The 17,052-nt window shown below is 37.0% G+C and overlaps 1 protein-coding gene across 1 annotated transcript in view; it reads right to left on the bottom strand.

The window, feature by feature from the left end:
* The window catches only part of LOC128854801 (tyrosine-protein phosphatase vhp-1), a 53,912-nt gene extending 47,054 nt beyond the window's left edge, over nt 1-6,858 (bottom strand). Inside the window, exon 1 of the mRNA XM_054089203.1 lies at nt 5,279-6,858. Coding sequence (XP_053945178.1) covers nt 5,279-5,348 — 70 coding nt within the window. The 5' untranslated portion in view covers nt 5,349-6,858. The remainder of the gene's footprint in view (nt 1-5,278) is intronic.
* Nucleotides 6,859-17,052: the final 10,194 nt, after the last annotated feature.

The following is a 17,052-nucleotide window of genomic DNA, read 5'->3' as shown; positions in this document are numbered from 1 at the left end:
AAATATAATTTCTTGATTTAGCCAACTTCGAACATTCGTTGCTATATACATATGTACATATATTATGTACAATCATGCATATATAAGTATATATGCCGATATTTTGATTCTTTGTGCGTCCGTTTTCTTTACGCGTTCTGTGAAAAGCAATTCAAAACCTCAGTAGGCGAATATGCTGATAGTCTGACATATCAGTTTATTTGCGGCTTTACACGCTTTTTAAGCGATAAACAAATAAAGGAAACGCTAGACTTTGGAAAAAAGTATGCGATTGCAAAGTAGAATATGTGAAAAAATAGTTGACGTTATCAGTATTGAGTTGGTTTAATGCTTTTTATGTAAATAAAACAGCAGCTAATTGAATTTAAATTTTGCATTGCAATTTGTGCTTGCGCCAACAAAACATACTAATACGAATATAAAGTGCAAGCCCAAATCCAACCAAAAATTAACTGCAAGTACTTTTTTGTATTAAAGTTTTTTCGTTTTAGCTTTTGGCTGACGTCAAAGGAAGCAGGAAACGTGTTTTGGCAGCTACTGTTTGACGCTGTTTATTTTTTGTAAAGTTTTAGTTATGCTTTATTTGTGTAATACGATTTACACGTTAGCAGCTGCGTTGGCATATCGTTGGCCCCGGCAAACAAAAAAAATTGCATGTATGAAATAAAAATTTAACGCCAGAAATCACTTGGCTCACAGAAAAAATGCAATTCAGGAATGATAATAAGAGGGCTGTAGAAAACAATTCAACAACAAGAACAAAGTGAGACAATGCAGACCATATGCCAACAACAACCGTCTCAACAAGTAACAATACATACACACTCCCATACCCACTCTCAACTAATAAACAAGCCAGCAACAAGCAGAGCTTAACATAACAACAAATACGAGAGAGGCCAAATTACACAGAAACAAATATATGCAGCAGCAATTCTCCAAGTCCAACCAAGCAACGTCACCTCTACGCAACAGTCATCAGCAGTTCAGTAACAACAACAACAATAACGGAATGAAGACAAAAAAAAAAACGCGACCAGCAACCGGAGTTTCTGCAGCAACAACAACGATTGTTGCTGTCGGTGTAGCAAAAACTCGAACTCGTACTCGAAAGGTCGTTTCAAAACGGGTTCAAAAACAGTGTTGCCAACTCCACGTAAAAAAGCACTAACACAAGGCGCACGTTTTCTTTTTGGCTCTCTTGTATACTTACATACTTGTACTTTTGTATGTACATATATACTTATAGTATGCCTTGCCGTGGTTTGGCGGTGAATTCGTAGCTCGAGTGTTGGTTGCTGCTGCGTTTTTTCTGCTGGAAACAGCGACTGTTGGTGTTATTGTTTTTGTAGTTACTGGTTTAGTTTGCTGTGTTTATTCGTCAGCAGTAGGGGTTTCACAATGTTGTTGTTTTCTCGAGTTTTTCATTTTTAATTCGAGGCTTCTTTCTTTAATTTGAAACGTTCGTTTGGCTCTGTGACTCACATTGCAACGACACCCCATCAACGTTAGTACTTCAGTACATAAACACATATACATACATGCATACGTATGCGTCTGTTGTTGATATGATGCAGTACTTTCATTGTTGATCTCTCGATTGAAGATGAAGATGTTGTTGTTGTTTGTTGCACGCGAAAATGTCTGTTATTTTCAAGCGCATTCTTCATTGTTGCTATTGTTGTTAGATTTTTTTCACATACATACATATATGTATGTTCTGCGAAAAGGCGCGAAAGCATAAGCGCGACTTTGAAGTGGGGGAAAAATGTATTGTTATTGTGCAAAATTGTGAGGGATATTTTTTTTTGTTTTACTCGTATGATTATTGGGAAGACGAAGAGCAAATTGGTAACTATGCAGGAAATGTAATGCGTGAGCAATGGGGAAACATAAAAAGCACTACTCTAACAGAGGTGCATTGGAGTAATTTTAAATAAGAACTCAACTTGCAATATTAAGCAAAAACTGCATTTGTATGCATGCACATATTAATAAGCCTGTTGAATTTATTTTTCGTTACACTGTAAAAAAATCAGCCACTAAAAATTGCAATATTTTTGATATAAACATATCCACCCCTCAATAAAATAGAGACATTTTTTGTAAAATGTAACACTACTCTTTACTAAACAAACGCTGGCACAAAGTGAGCTTTAATTAAATTTAATTTTAAACAGCTGTTTAAGCTGTGCTAACTGTGTGAGACACTAGAATATTTAATATAAATAAAAACGTTGATGAATCACTACCACTTTCCGCAAGCTTACCTAATTTGAGGTACATTTATAAACCTACATACATAAATACCTAAGAATATACCTGTCTACATATGTTTGTATATATTGTAGATACTTTAAAGCATAAAATTCCAAAGAATCGCATGAGACATAATGCTTCAAAATATGCAAAAGAGGAAATTCTAATAAGAACCGAAATCTAAACGATTAGATCATTATTATTGAAGACTAAAATACGTACGTACATACTCCGCATGGACATGATTAGGTGGTGTGTAGAGGCAAGATTAATAGAAGTATTGATATTTGTATAGAAGCATATGAAACAAATTGAATCTAAAGCTGATGACGTGAATGCAAAAGCTAATCAGGAAGGGATTATGGGTAACAGTCGAACACTCTCAACCAAAATTTTGAGGCATAGGTCTAGGGGTTGTCCGATAAATGGCATCTCAGTAATATATACAATATTTTTAACTTGATATTATGTTAAAAATGTGTGCATTAATATTTAACATTTCCAAGAACGCACCGATATCTTAAAAGGGAGAGTCTGTGTATGTATAACTACGGCTAAAAGCGTGATTTTGTAAAACGATATAAATATTTATTGCAATTTTACAAATAAAAGGGGCATTTTTTGGATTAATTTTTGAATGCAATTTTTTGTATTTTTGGAAACAAATTACAACTTATTGAATCATCAGTACAAAAAGTTGACAATTTTATTATTCCTCCTGATAATTGGGACTCCCGCAACTAATTTAATGAAATATCATTTGACTAATCGATGGTTAGACATTTAGAACTATGACTCATTAAATAAGGAAACAATTACTACCAATTTAATCTTAATTGAGTTTTTGTGTATACAACGAAAGCTCAAATTGAAATTCGTAAATTATCTTAAAAAATGATACGTGCATGCAATTCGCAGGGTACGAAAGGAAGCCATTAATGTAAGATAAGTAATTGCACTCAAGATCTGATTTTCCTTATTTAATATTAATAAAAATAAATAATAAAATATTAAATATTGATTTTCCAAAAGAAAAATTTAAGATGATAGAAAAATATTAAGTACTGTTTTTCCGAAAAAAAATTTTAAGATGATTTATAAACAAATATTTCCATTGAAGCAAACGACTTTCTCAAGAATACTAACAATTCACTTGGTTGGCAAAAGAACCATTTTCAAAATTTATAAAAATTAGTAGGTGTTGATTTTCTCTGTTGAAGTTAAAGTTTGAAATTACTACCTCAAATATGACATTTGCTTTACTCAAATAGTAGGAAATATACCTTTAATACTAAAATCAAAGTCACTTTCAGATGTAATCAAATATTTGAAAAATGTCTTCTGGAATTATAAGTATAGACAGAATATAAAATAGAGTTTAATAATAAAAAAATAATGGAAGTAGTAAATATTTAAAATATTTGAAATTAAATGCAATACAAATTGCATAATGATAAATTACATTTGTTCAAGGCATTTTACTTCTGTGTTTTATCGTAAACACTTTCTTACTTACTATTCGTATATTTCACTATACGAGTATAGGGTTACATTCTTATCATGTTGCAAGTTTTAGAAGCTAATCTTTAATTTTAGCTTGTTGAGTTGAGTTGAGTCGAAGAAAGAAAAATAGAGAATATTTTCGAAGGAAGTCTATTAGTCTATAAAAACCAACAAAAAAAACCCTTTGGGAAGCGGGGAAAAATTGTCGACCTTTGTTTTGTTTGGTAAGGGAATGATTTGTTCAGAAACATGAAATTGAATATCAGAAGAAAAAGAAGTTAAATAATATATTTTGAGGGGAACCTCTTTAATCTGCTTTACGTTAATCATTGCTTTGGAGTTGTTTACCTTGTTCGCATGGCCTAGTTTCCTTACAAATGTGTTTATGCACATATTTCTTACATTTTCCGAAAATATTCGATGGGCTGTTGGTAAACCAATAAGCACCAGTTTGCCAGTGAGAGTTTAAGTCAGCTTTATTTTTAAAATAAGAGATATAATAATAGAGCTTAGCTGATAAACAACAAGATGTTTTGTTGATAGTGAAAGAAACGCAAAAAATGGCAGGCTGATTGACTTGAATTGGAGGTTGATCAACTGGTTGAACAAACAACTTGCTTAGCGCTTGGATGCGCGGTGCGACGTCATGAATATTTGTCAAAAATAGCTTTGATGCTTCGGTTCATGCAAATGTATGTATGCATGTATAAGTAAAAATTGAATTTACGATTACCGCGGCGGCTATGATGCTAATGGTCCGTGAAGGAGGGGTGAAGTTCGCACCCGTAGAAGTAGCAACATCATCGACCCAACGGCAAAAGCGGAGGTTGAGCAAGTGATGGCGATGGTGATGAATTTATAAATCTATTAAGTATGAATGTGTACGTATGTATATATTCGTGCATATTTTGCAGCCTCTTAGTTTAACTTATGTGAATCCAAAAAAACATATATTTTTCGCCTCAAATTTGCGTAGGAATTTAACGCTGATTAATCGCGCATGGTATTTCTACAAATTTCTAATTTTACACGCATATTTTCACTATTATTAACTCGGATAAAGAAATGTATTTATAATTAAACTGGCAATGAATGTGAAAATTTAGAAAATGCGCAACGTGGGCGGTCATGGCTGGGGGCGGCAAATTAGGCATAGATCTAGATATACCTATATATGTACATGTTTGTATGTATGTGGGGAAATTTTTTTCTATTATTAAATAGAATATGATTCTCTCCTTCCCAACTGTCCGCGTGAAAAGGAAATATGTACATATGTGTATATAATGTCGTACGTGGGTACTTCGATTTTGGTTGGGCGCAAAGGTGGGTGGTGGAAAAGTCTGCTCACTCTCAACCCAGCAACTAACCAACCCATCGTTGTCAGCAGCCGTCAGCTTGCATTCATATCAATACTTAACGTACTAATAACTGTGTACATGACATGAAAAATCTCACACAAGCATACACTCACACCACATACAGGCATACTCACGTCACACGCGTTTGTACCTACCATTTCTGCTGTTGATTGTCCTAAATCTCAGCACGAGCAGCGGTGATTCTCTCTTTACCCGCATTTTCATTTCACTTTTATGACTCACGCTCTTGCTATCACGTTCGCACTCAGCGCTACGCGACACTCGCTTGACTATTCGCACTACTTTGAGTGTGTTTTTTATTATTATTGTATTGCTGCTGCAACGCAAACAGCGGCAGTGCTAGCGACAGCGAAGTGAATCACAAAATTACACTTGAAACACACGGGTGTGTTTGTAGATTTGTTGTTTGCCAAGTTGTTGTCTTCACTCACGTCTCTTCAACTCTCTTTGACATACGTAAATTTATAGTGAGTCTTGTGTTGCTTTTTCGCTTTGCTATGCTTTACTTATCTGCTGCTGCTGATTAGCTTGGTGGTGTTGTTGCTTTTCGTATTATTTTAAACAAATTTTTTGTTCGTTGTTGTTATTATTATTGTTTTGCTGTAAAAATTCAGCTGTGTTTGTTATTGCTTTTGTCTCTGCTGGCTTATTAGATAATGTGAAGCAAGCGCACTTTGGGCGAATATTAAAAAAATATTTTATTATCTATCTTTCGAGTTAAGTTCGTTTTCGAAAAAAAACTTTATGAAAACTCGTGGGCATTCACTTGTATTATATGTACATATGTATACGGGCAATAGTTATAGGAGGCGGGTGGTAATTCAAATCGCGAAACACTTGCTGATCTTTTGATTCCCTGTTTTCTCAACGTTGTATTTTCACTTAATATTGTTTCGTCTAAATTAATTTTTTTTAATCGTTTCTTGAAATACTTAAAGACCGCACAATTTGTTTTAGTTGTTCTTTTATTTATATGTATATGCACTTTGTTTAATTACTTTGTTTTTTTTTTTTTTTCTTATTCTAGACAGTATGTTTTTTCTCTGTATTATTTTCCCTCTCTTCAACTACACATTCCTGCATTTTTCGTGGCCGAAATTCCTGGTTAATAAGTTGGCTTACTGATTGGTAATGTTTTCTTTCGTTTTTTTAAATATTTGTTGTAGTTCGCTTTGCACACGCACAAATATGTATAGATTTATGTAATGCAACAGGAGCGTTATTGCTGGTTAAAAACGTAAAATGAGTTCACCGTGCGGTCGCTCGAACACTTTATTGAATTCTGTTTTCTATTTATTTGTTAAAAACATTTTTTTCACAAATGCGTGGTTGTTGGTTAGTAGCAGTCGGTTTGGTGTTGGTAGTTGTTGTGTAAAAGGCACTTGTTCGTTCCTTTTAATCCGCATTTACATGTTATGTTACTTTGCTTAAATTCGTTGAAGTCGCGTCTACTATTTTAATCACATTTTCTTCGCTCACTTTACACAATTATAAAATACTTTCCGATTTAATTGAATTCTTGAATACAAGTCGACATAACACTCGCACTTTTATGTAAATTAGCTATTTGTTTGCTTTTCTTCTAGCTGTTAGCTCTTAATTTCCCCCGTTTCTCTGTCGTAGCATAAATTAAACTTCCGTCGTTTCTTCCGACATAAATACCCTCTCGATTACGTTCTTCGAATTCGTATGAAAGCAAACGACAAATCAACTTCTTCATTTATTCACCAATAAGTTAAATGCATTCTCCGCGCCGCTTCTATTGTGAATAGTTAAGGTTTCACCAATACACCACAGTATTTGTGGAATTCACCATTATGTTCAAGTCACGGTATATAGAATTCTTTCCATTTAAGTTTATGAGTTGACGACAGGCGTCGCTTTGCGGAAGTGTATTTGTGCACAGTTGGGAGAAAACAGAAGGTTACACATTCCGCAATATCGCTAATCAGCTCTTAGTTCATTGGGCAGCATCAGTTCTGATGTTGACGTAATTATAGAAATATATTTAAATTTCTTGGTTTAAAAATAATTTTTTCTTTATATTATTCTACATGTTTACATTAACCTAGTCCAATAATGATAGTATACAAGATTATGTAGATTGAAGTTTAAAAAGTAATCCTTTGACGCGGTGCAGGGCTTAATCGAATCTCATACCGCATCCAGACACCGAGAGAAGTTGTCGTTCGGCGACGATTCACCCTAATGTCTGGTACACCTTCTAATCCAGGGTTTTATGCGTCGCCACGCCCATTGGATGATTTCCAAGCAGGAGGTTAATTTGGCTTTATTATAATGGCACCTCCTTAACACCGGGCCCGATTGTGGAGTAACGGTGACCTTATCACGACAAGGGGCGCTGGCGTGGTGGACCTAATAAGATCTCCAATACATTTAGAGACTGCTGAGCTTGCCTCGTCGGACAGGGAGTCGCTCAAACAAGATGAATATGAACAAAAGCTTGGCGAAAGCCACTTCGCGGGGCTTACGGAGGCGAAAGTGTCACTCTTTGAGGAGCACGCCCGCGAGGATGATGAACCGTCTACGCGTGGTTTACCATGTGGGGTTTACCGTGGGGCTTACCATGACCCAGCCAAGATGCATTGGGATCGAGTGGGTTAGTAATCACAGACTCAGCATTCAAAGCAGAAAAGAGTAACATCTGCTTGCTATTAGGGTTAGTTACCAATGAAGCAGTGCTGTTGCTGCCAAGCATAAGATCTGATACTGGTCGAGCTAGTAACCAATCTAAGGTATCTCAGCAGCGGTATGAGGTATGCCATTTGCAGTAAGCAATGGCCACAAATATTGACGACACAGTGAGTCCGGGGAATCGTCCGACTATAGAAGGGGAAGGGTTGGTGGGGGAGAGGCAAACGCCCAACTCTCCCGCAGCCTGGACATCCTAGCGAGTTAGATGATCCCGGTGCCAACACTAGCGAGCGAATCCATCGCCATATTTCCCCCCTTGCAGCCCCGCGAAATAGTAACGGACAGTGCACCAGCTATTAGAAGGCTCTCCAAGGCATTCGCTCCTAGCGCCAGAAGATCTCACTGTCCTCTAAAAAACTATAATGTATAAGGTCTTTAAAGGTTGGACTTCCTCTCTAGCTTTTGGTGTGCTTCTACTTGTTGACTGCAAAGACGAGAAGTCCGCGGTGTGACTTGCAAGCGTGGCACGCAGGCTTCCAGGGTGGAAGGCTTGACACCAAAAGTCGGAAAACATACTTCCCGCATAAATACTTCATACCAAAACGAAAGATGTTCAGGTAACTCATAACCTTCCCTAAAGATAAACGGATAATGTCCACGGGCTTTCTCAAAGGCGATCGCAGATTGCGCAGTCATCTGCACTTTTTGGGATATGGTTCACTGACTCCTGTCATTTCTGTGATCAGTTCTCGGAGACTCCAACATACCTTCTACTTGAATGAGACGCCTTAGCGCTGAGAAGGTTGAAACATCTCAGCCAAATGCAGCCAGAAGAAAGGCATATACCCTCAGCCCAACCCAACTCAATATTAAGTTTATTAAGGGAACTTTGTTTGGATGAAATTCGGTGATGAGTAGATGACACAAAAGACCTTGAGGGCGAAGAGAAAACCTCAATTTTTTATTTTTCTATTTAAACTTTAATAATGTTTCAGCCAATCGTGTAAAATTGGAAACATCGGTGTTGTGTTGAGCTAAAATACTTAGTGAGTTTTATAACTTTTTAATTAAAAACAAACACTGTTTTTGTTTTTGTTTTGTTTGGCAGGGCTAGGCGCCTTGATGCATATTCGCCCATGCATGAGCTTAATTAGCTACAAGTTTTACGTTAACTACAGTCATTTTCTTGACTGCAGAAAATCCATGCTAGGCTTAAATATTCTAGTGATACCTTTAAACCATAATTACAAAAACCATCGATATCGAAGATTTTCTTATAAAAACTTCCACCAACTTATGGTATATGAGGCTTCCATTTTAGGCATTCATGCTATTCAAGGGCCTAGGATCACGAAGTTGAGACAGACATACTTCTCGAAAGAATAAAAGAGGTGACGAAATAAATCACAAGAGTTTGGAAATGTGCTCGAAAACTATACCTACAAACTCAAGAAGAAAATTTCTGGGCTGGTACTTGTCAACCAGAGAGTACTGAACAATTAGTGTAGGCAAATGATATTTAGATTCAAATTTCCCAGTCATCATGGCCAATTGAATTGGAGTCGTGGTTATTAAATAATGAATCTGACGATATTAAAAGTTTTATTTTGATTTTAAACATTTATTTATTATCTTACAGTTTGCGACTTTCATATCATACAACACCAAATTACTTGGAAGAATACAAAGATTAGCCTGTGTAATAACAGTCCTTACAATCAGACCATGTCCTAGGGATACTCTGAACGCCCTGACACACGTTATTCCGGTAGATCTACATCTAACCGCGGGTTCGAGGGTGTCGAACAACTATCTGGCTTAGATGTCAACAACCTGATAAAGTTCCTGAACCGCACAGACTGGATATAGTCATGCTGTAAATAACTGGTAAAAAAGTTGGTAACCGCGATGTGGCAACAAAATGGTGCGGAAGCTCTTTTGGATTCTGGACGAATCACCACTTAAACCAACCAACCAACCAACCGAGACCTTCATATAGCTCTTCTCTGGGACCGTGTATGCTTAGGAATGCTGTGCTTAGGGCAAAAGCATTAGGTATTGAAAAAGAGGGAGTGACACTCCCACACAAACTCACATGTCATAATGTGGCATTGACAAATTGCCATATTTTATATATATATATATAATTGGGGCATACACCCTTTTAGGGTGTTTGGTCGAGCTCCTCCTCCTACAGTTTCAAGCCGACTCCGAACGGCAGATTTGGTTTTTATGAGGATCTTTTTCATAGCAGAAATACACTCGGAGGTTTGCCATTGCCTGCCGAGGGGCGAGTCACGCACCAACCCATTCGGCTAAGGCGGCTGTCATATTTTAGGAAAAAATTAAAAATGCGTTTGAGCTAAGAAATACAAACACTCTCTCTCTCTCTTCTATACATAGTTTCTTGGTATTTGTCAAGATAATCATTCTGATGATTATATATGTAGTTACAATGTATAGCTTAATTGGAATTGAATAAAATCTACTATTTATAGTGAGATTTGTCATTGGTCAAATTTTCGACCACGGACGATATCTAATATACTAATAATAATAATTGGCGCTTAAATCCTTTGTTGGGTGTTCGGCTGAGCCCGTGAAGTTTTTCGACAAATGTAGGTATCTGCAGCTTTACGTCACCTCCGAACTGGCCATGGTTTTTTCGGAGGAGCTTTTTCATGGCGGAAATACACTTGAAGGTTTGTCATTGCCTGCCGAGGGGCGACCGCTTTTAGAAAACAACTTTTTCTATCCTTTTGTGATTTAAATCCGAAGTTTCGAAACTGGGCGCCGGCTACGGCGCTCGAATGTTACATACAAATCCTTTATTGTTTGAAACACTGAAATTATCCTTCTTCTACCTACTCCTTTAGGACATCATCGCTACGGTACAGCGAATAGAGTGGACGGTGTAATACTAGGATGCCGTAATTGGCTGTGGTGTACTGATTTATTCGCGATGCGAGCGAGAGGTAACTACTAATGTTCATGGCAAGTATTTTCTTTCCGCGTTCCATGTTTACTCGGCAGCGAATGACGCAAAATGAAAATTGTCAACCGATCTACAAAATTGGTTGCGTCTTAAATTGAATAATTCAACCGTCACATATTGTGTTTGCTTCATACATATCGAATTCATGTAAAATGTACATTTCACGCGATATTTATAAAATGATACCATTACCATATTTTAGGAGAGAACACTGATCAACATGTAAATACCTTCTGCTCAAATATGAACGAGACTGATTTAATAAAACACAAACAGTTAATTATAAAGTAAATAATATTCAGCGTTAACCGATCGGCCTTGCGGAAGGAGCTCCGAGTGCACCACACATTCGTAATCGAAAAAAACAGTCAGCATAACCTTAATTTTTGAGCGACTTTGGCGTAGTTTTTTGGGTTTTGGCTCCTCCGGGGAGGGCCCTCTTTGAACGATTTGTACCACTGGAAAACACGTGCACGCGATAGAGCAGAGTCCCCATAGGTTGTCTGCAACATTTTTAAGGCGTCTGAAACCGAAATTTTGTTGGAATAACAAAATTTCAAACAAATTCTTTGTTCAACTTGAATTTCCATCGTTAAATTCGAAAAACACACTCGAGCTTGACTTGTTTACAGTAGCACAGAAAACAAACTATGTGACATATCACGCTGAAATTTGCCATGTCAGCTTATAACAGTCCTACCATCCAACAAAAAATTTATTTTTGCCATATGTCATCCGCGGACCGTTTTATTGATAAAGTCTCGTTCATATTTGAGCAGAAGGTATGTTTTTGTTTTTAACTAAATGACTTTTTAACTTCTACTTAACACTACTAAAACTTGCTGACGTCATACCTTGTGACTTTAATCGTACGCAAGTTTTGAGCACCTCTATATTATAAGTTAATGCTAAAAAACTAAGGCGTAATAATAATTTTATTGAGAAACTACCACAGATCGTCGTCAGAAGAATCCAATGCAGTTGACATATGCACCGAATTGTCTTCTAAAAGCATGTCTTGAACTACTGGATGAAAAACCTTCTTTCTCTTCTTAGCTTCACAATCCGTGGTGGACGATAGCTTCCTCAACAATTGTTTTCCACTTTATTCTATCCATGGCTTCCTCTCTCCAGTTGTGTACGTGCATTTCCTTAAGATTTGATTCGTTTTTTAGGTCGACCTTGTTAAAGCTGTATGTTGTGTGTAACGGGGACTTCGTGGCAAGTTTTGCTGCTGCGTCTGCTAGGGTGTTTCCACGTATTCCAATACGGCTAGGGATCCAAAACAACTTTATTTTTGCGGGATTTGATATTAGCGTATCTCTGATTTGAGATATCAATATGTCGTTGTTGCTTATGTTTTTTATTGAAGTCAAAGTTGAAAGTGAGGCACTACAGATAATCAATTTTCCTTCGCTTTTTTTTTGCTGTTTTATAGGCGTTATAGATGGTAGTTGTTTCTGCTGTGAAAACGGATGCATAATATGGTAATAAGACGGAAGATAGTATTGCATTCTCATTAACAACGCTGAAGGCGAGTACATCTTCATATTTGGAGCCGTCAGTATATAGTGTGGACCAATTATGATAATTGCTGTGTATGCGTTGAAAGTGTTGTAGAAACACGGGCACCGAAGTTTTTTTCTTTTTTATATTGTGTTAACTGCAGTAGAATGCTGTTCGTTGGTAGTGTCCATGGAGGATTTTTTATGTTGATGGTGATATTGTTTTCCAACGGCATGTGCGATCATTTTGTGTTAGTTTGATTGCCGTTCGCCCGGATATATAACTGCTTCTATCTCTGATTAGCGGAAGTCCCGCTTCGTTGAGAATGTTGAGGATGGGAGTGGTGCGAAAAGCGCCTAACGCCAGACGAATCGCAGAATAGTATATATCATAGATGAAATTTTTGAAAGATTTGTTTGCGATGTAGCGCCGTATAGAGATAATCCATAATCGATTTTCGAGAGAATGATGGCTCGCACAATATAAGTAGTGCATTTGTATTGCTTTCAAGTTTGATGTTGCTTAAACATTTTATTATATTAAGCCTGTTTTGTAGTGATTTGTGCAAATAGTTTGTGCGATCATTCCAGTTGAATTTGTTGTTAAAAAATATACCTATTATTTTAAGTGAGGTATCATTTTTTATGTGTGTATCTTCTGCCTTTACGTCAAAGCTTTTGCAAGTATGTCTGTTGCATATACATATGTAAATCTTAGCTGAGCTGATGTTGCACCAGCTTGTTATTTCTACGAAAAGGCTATTGAATTTTGGTTGGAATGTCGTTATGTCTTGTACGTTGGCATATATAAATACATAAATCATCTTCATATAAGACATGATTGAAGTATTTGTTCTCATTGATTACTCCACTGAGCTTGTTAAAGGCGACTAGAAAGAGAGTGACAGATAGGGGAGAACATTGAGGTATACCATTTTCCAGAGGCCAACAATCTGTTATAGTTTGTTTTGCTTTAACCCGGAACTTTCTATTTAGCATAAAGTTTTTAATGTAGTTTATTATTTTTGGGCCTAACTTCCAAGCTAAAAGTTGATCCATTATGGAGTGTAAACCAACTCTATCGAATGCCTTTTCCATGTCTATGGATATAAGAGACGTGTGGTTTCTGCTGGAAATACTATTGGCTATGTATTCGTCTAAGCGAAGTAAAACGTTTAATGTGTTGCTTCCGGACTTAAAGGCGGTTTGGTTACTTGAAGATACCACATACATAAGTCTCCGAGATATCATTTGTTCTATGACTTTTGATAGGCAAAATAGAAGGGGAATTGGACTATACCCTTCTGTCAGGTTCTTTGGCTTGTTTGGTTTCATCTTTTGAGTAGTTTGACTTGCTTTTGCCAGCGTATCACCTATTTCGAGGGAGTTAGATGTAGATAATTTGTCATCTTTTTCAATAGAGTGAATTAAGTTAGATGGGCGGTGTCCGTAGAGTAAGTTCACTTTGTTCCACAGGACTTTTGATGGAGTGTTGCAGTTTATATCCACATTTAGCATTCGCCTTTTTATAATTTAGGACATTTTCAGTGGTGGGGTGTTGTTTGACTAGTTTCCAGAGGCCTTGCTTCTTTTTTCTAAGATCATGCAAGATATCACTCTAATGCTAGGAAACACTCGTTGCATGTGAATGCTACATTTATCATAGCGCATAGTTTTTTTTATTGTATTGCAGCAATGTTCCAAGGACTCCATATTGGCCCATGATTCCTAAAGTCTCTGAAACTCAAGCAGGTAGACTATTGCAACGAATAATGTTCTTAGGGCTGAACTCGATGGGACCACCTTCATGAAGATTGGGCATACTCAGTAACGCATTATAATGCGCAGAGAACTAATGCGCAGTAATTGCAGTGTTGGCAGCACTGCCAATGTGACAATTCATGCAATTGATAGATTTGCTGACGTTTTGCAAATAAATTTGCTGCATTTAAGAACGCGCTGTGCAGTAAAATGGAATTATTACTAAGTTTAGTAGCCGACGATGCATGTGAGTCAAAAACTGGTAGTTTTTCATTAAATTTAAGAAAACACCGCGTAAAGCTTAAAAAAGGACATATTTTGTAAGAAGTTTTATTATTAAAACGAAAAATACCGAAAATCAAATTTTTTTTGAAACAATAAAATCATTTCCCGAGGATATATTCTCATTTTCGAATGAATTGGTCCACCTTTGAGGTAAGTTTTCGATATCCAGTTGCATCAGTTTTTATAAAAAATCATTTTATGAAGTGCTTAAAAGCCGCCCTAAGTCCATTTTGGTTAACTGCAAGGACCGGTCGTTGTGGGAAATCATTAAAAAAATGTTTATACATTACATTATGGAAGTTATGTAATAGCAGGACCACTTTCCGACAGCTTTCCGGTCACTTTGATATTGCTAAGTTAGCTGCGCATTATCTTTTCAGAAGCGCTGCTATTCTCTCTTTCTCCAAAGCGAGTTTTTCTCTTTCTACAGCCAAGGCTTCATCGTGCCGGGCCTGTTCTTTTATCGCCTCATCTTGTAAAAAATTCATCATTTCGTTGTCTCCATTTCTTCGGGACTGTCCGGTTCTACGACTTGGAGTTGGTGGAGAATCTGATGCCTCAACATAATTCCGTTCCATTAATGGCGCCATTGGCACCTCAACTGAGCTTTGTAAATTTTCAGTCGGCACGTTGATTGAGTGCCTGGTACCGTATACCTCATCAAATTCCTCACAGTGAAGCCATGATGTTGCTTCCCTACCAGATGCGTTATTTCGTTTTTTTATACGCTTGTACGTGATTAATAGATTTGAAAACTTTCCTGTCGATCTTCACGTCTTTATTAACTTTTTTTACAATATTTCTTCACAACCTTATTCCAGTGGACACTCTTCTTCCTCCTTCCCGATGAGAACTCGCTTTCCATGCTCGGTCTTACTCTGAGCAGCAATTTCACTTCCGAAGTACTAAAATAATCGCTAAAACAAGAGAAAATATAATGAAATATAGTTTAATTATCGCGTTTTCAATATATTTTTTCATAAACAGCTAAAAAAAATTACTATTACACTTACTTTTCATCAGACATCGTTCAATGGCAGTCTTACAATTTTTCCTGCAAATATTGCGCGACTTTTTACGCAGAAATGACATTTAAGAACGCATTGCATTTTTAATTTGAAAATTATTTCGATTTTATCAGAATACTTATTTTATCAAAATGCTTACAATTTGAATGTTTACAATTTTTAACGAATAATAAGGCGAAGCGTCAAAATGGAAACGGTGTTGCCGACATAATAATTTTCACCAAAAATTAAAATTTTAGTACACTTTAAAAGTTTTTTTTACAAAACATGTAGGTATACTCCTAAAGAAGCAACATGTTTTCAAATAAGGGAGCCGATTTCTCAAGAGGAAGCGAGAAAGCTGCTTACTTACCTAACCTTCTATAATTGAATCATGGGTGTTACTAAGAATGATCTCATAGGGTTCCATGCACCAGCACTTTATTATTAACTTTAAAGGTATTAAAATTTTCTGAAAACAGAAACATTTTTATATACTCTTAAATGACTGTTTGAAGTCAACAAAGAGGCCAAATATACCAATGTTATAGGTAGGTAGGTAGGTGAAATGGTTCAAGTGCCAGTTTGGCACTCCACAAGTAGCACTGAACCGTCGTTTTGATCCATTATGAGACCTCCAACAAGCAGATATCTACAGCTAGCCAGAGCTGTTGATATAATGGAGGAGATTGATTTGATTTAGGTTGGCGCACTGGCCCAGGCTGTCAAAGAAAGGAGCGCCCAGTGACCTTAGTCATCCAGCTGCCAGACCCGGACATTTACAAAGAAAGTGCTCAACAGTCTCCTTATCTGAAAGGTCTTCACAGCTTCTGCAATGGGGGTTAAATGGTAACCCTAACTTTTCCGCGTATGTGCCGATCGTAAAGTGACGGGTAAACACAGCTACGAGTTTGGAAATTGAATGGCGAGGAGCCCAAAGGACTTTCTGAGTCCTTCATATATTGTACTGGGGACAAAGGGTTTTCTTTTCAGCGCTTTCCAGAGAAATAGTTTGTGCAGTTCCCCTTTAACAACTGTCAGGGGGATGCCGATGACCGGGTAGGAGGTCTCTGAGGCCAATTGATTCCCCTTCCTGGCAAGCTCATCAGCAATTTCATTTCTCTCTATGTTTTTATGTCCTGGAACCCAGATAAGAGAAATGTTACCTGCACACCCAAGAGATTTGATCACCTCTTTACAGGGGCTTACTAATTTCGTTCTACACCATGGCGTCGTCAGAGTCTTTATCGCGGCTTGACTATCGGAGAAAATGTTAATATCTCCTTCGCTCTCGTGTTCCGTAAGCATTTTGCATGCTTGCAGGATCGCAAAGACTTCTGCTTGAAAAACACTACCAGTATTCGGCAGTTTAAAGGAGATATATAAATTGGTTGATTTAGAGAAAACCCCTGCTTCGACTCCCGATTCCAATGAAGTGGTGAAGATAGAGGTGCAAGCTTCGGTACAGATTTTCCCCTCAATCCAATCTGCCTATTTGAAAAGATTGGCCTAATACGACCCTCAAACTCTAGTTTGCGGATACTGAGATCTGTATGAAGTTCGGAGACATACGGTGTTAACCGAGTACTACTCACCAAAATTTTTCCGTACCACACATTCCATGATTAACTTACAAATATCGTGTTATTATTATTTTACTTCTAAACGGAAGTTTTATTAAAATAAAAGCTTACCAATAT

The sequence above is a fragment of the Anastrepha ludens genome, chromosome 2, assembly GCF_028408465.1.
Source record: "Anastrepha ludens isolate Willacy chromosome 2, idAnaLude1.1, whole genome shotgun sequence".
Taxonomy (NCBI): Eukaryota; Metazoa; Arthropoda; class Insecta; order Diptera; family Tephritidae; genus Anastrepha; species Anastrepha ludens.
This window is presented reverse-complemented; position numbering and strand designations above follow the sequence as displayed.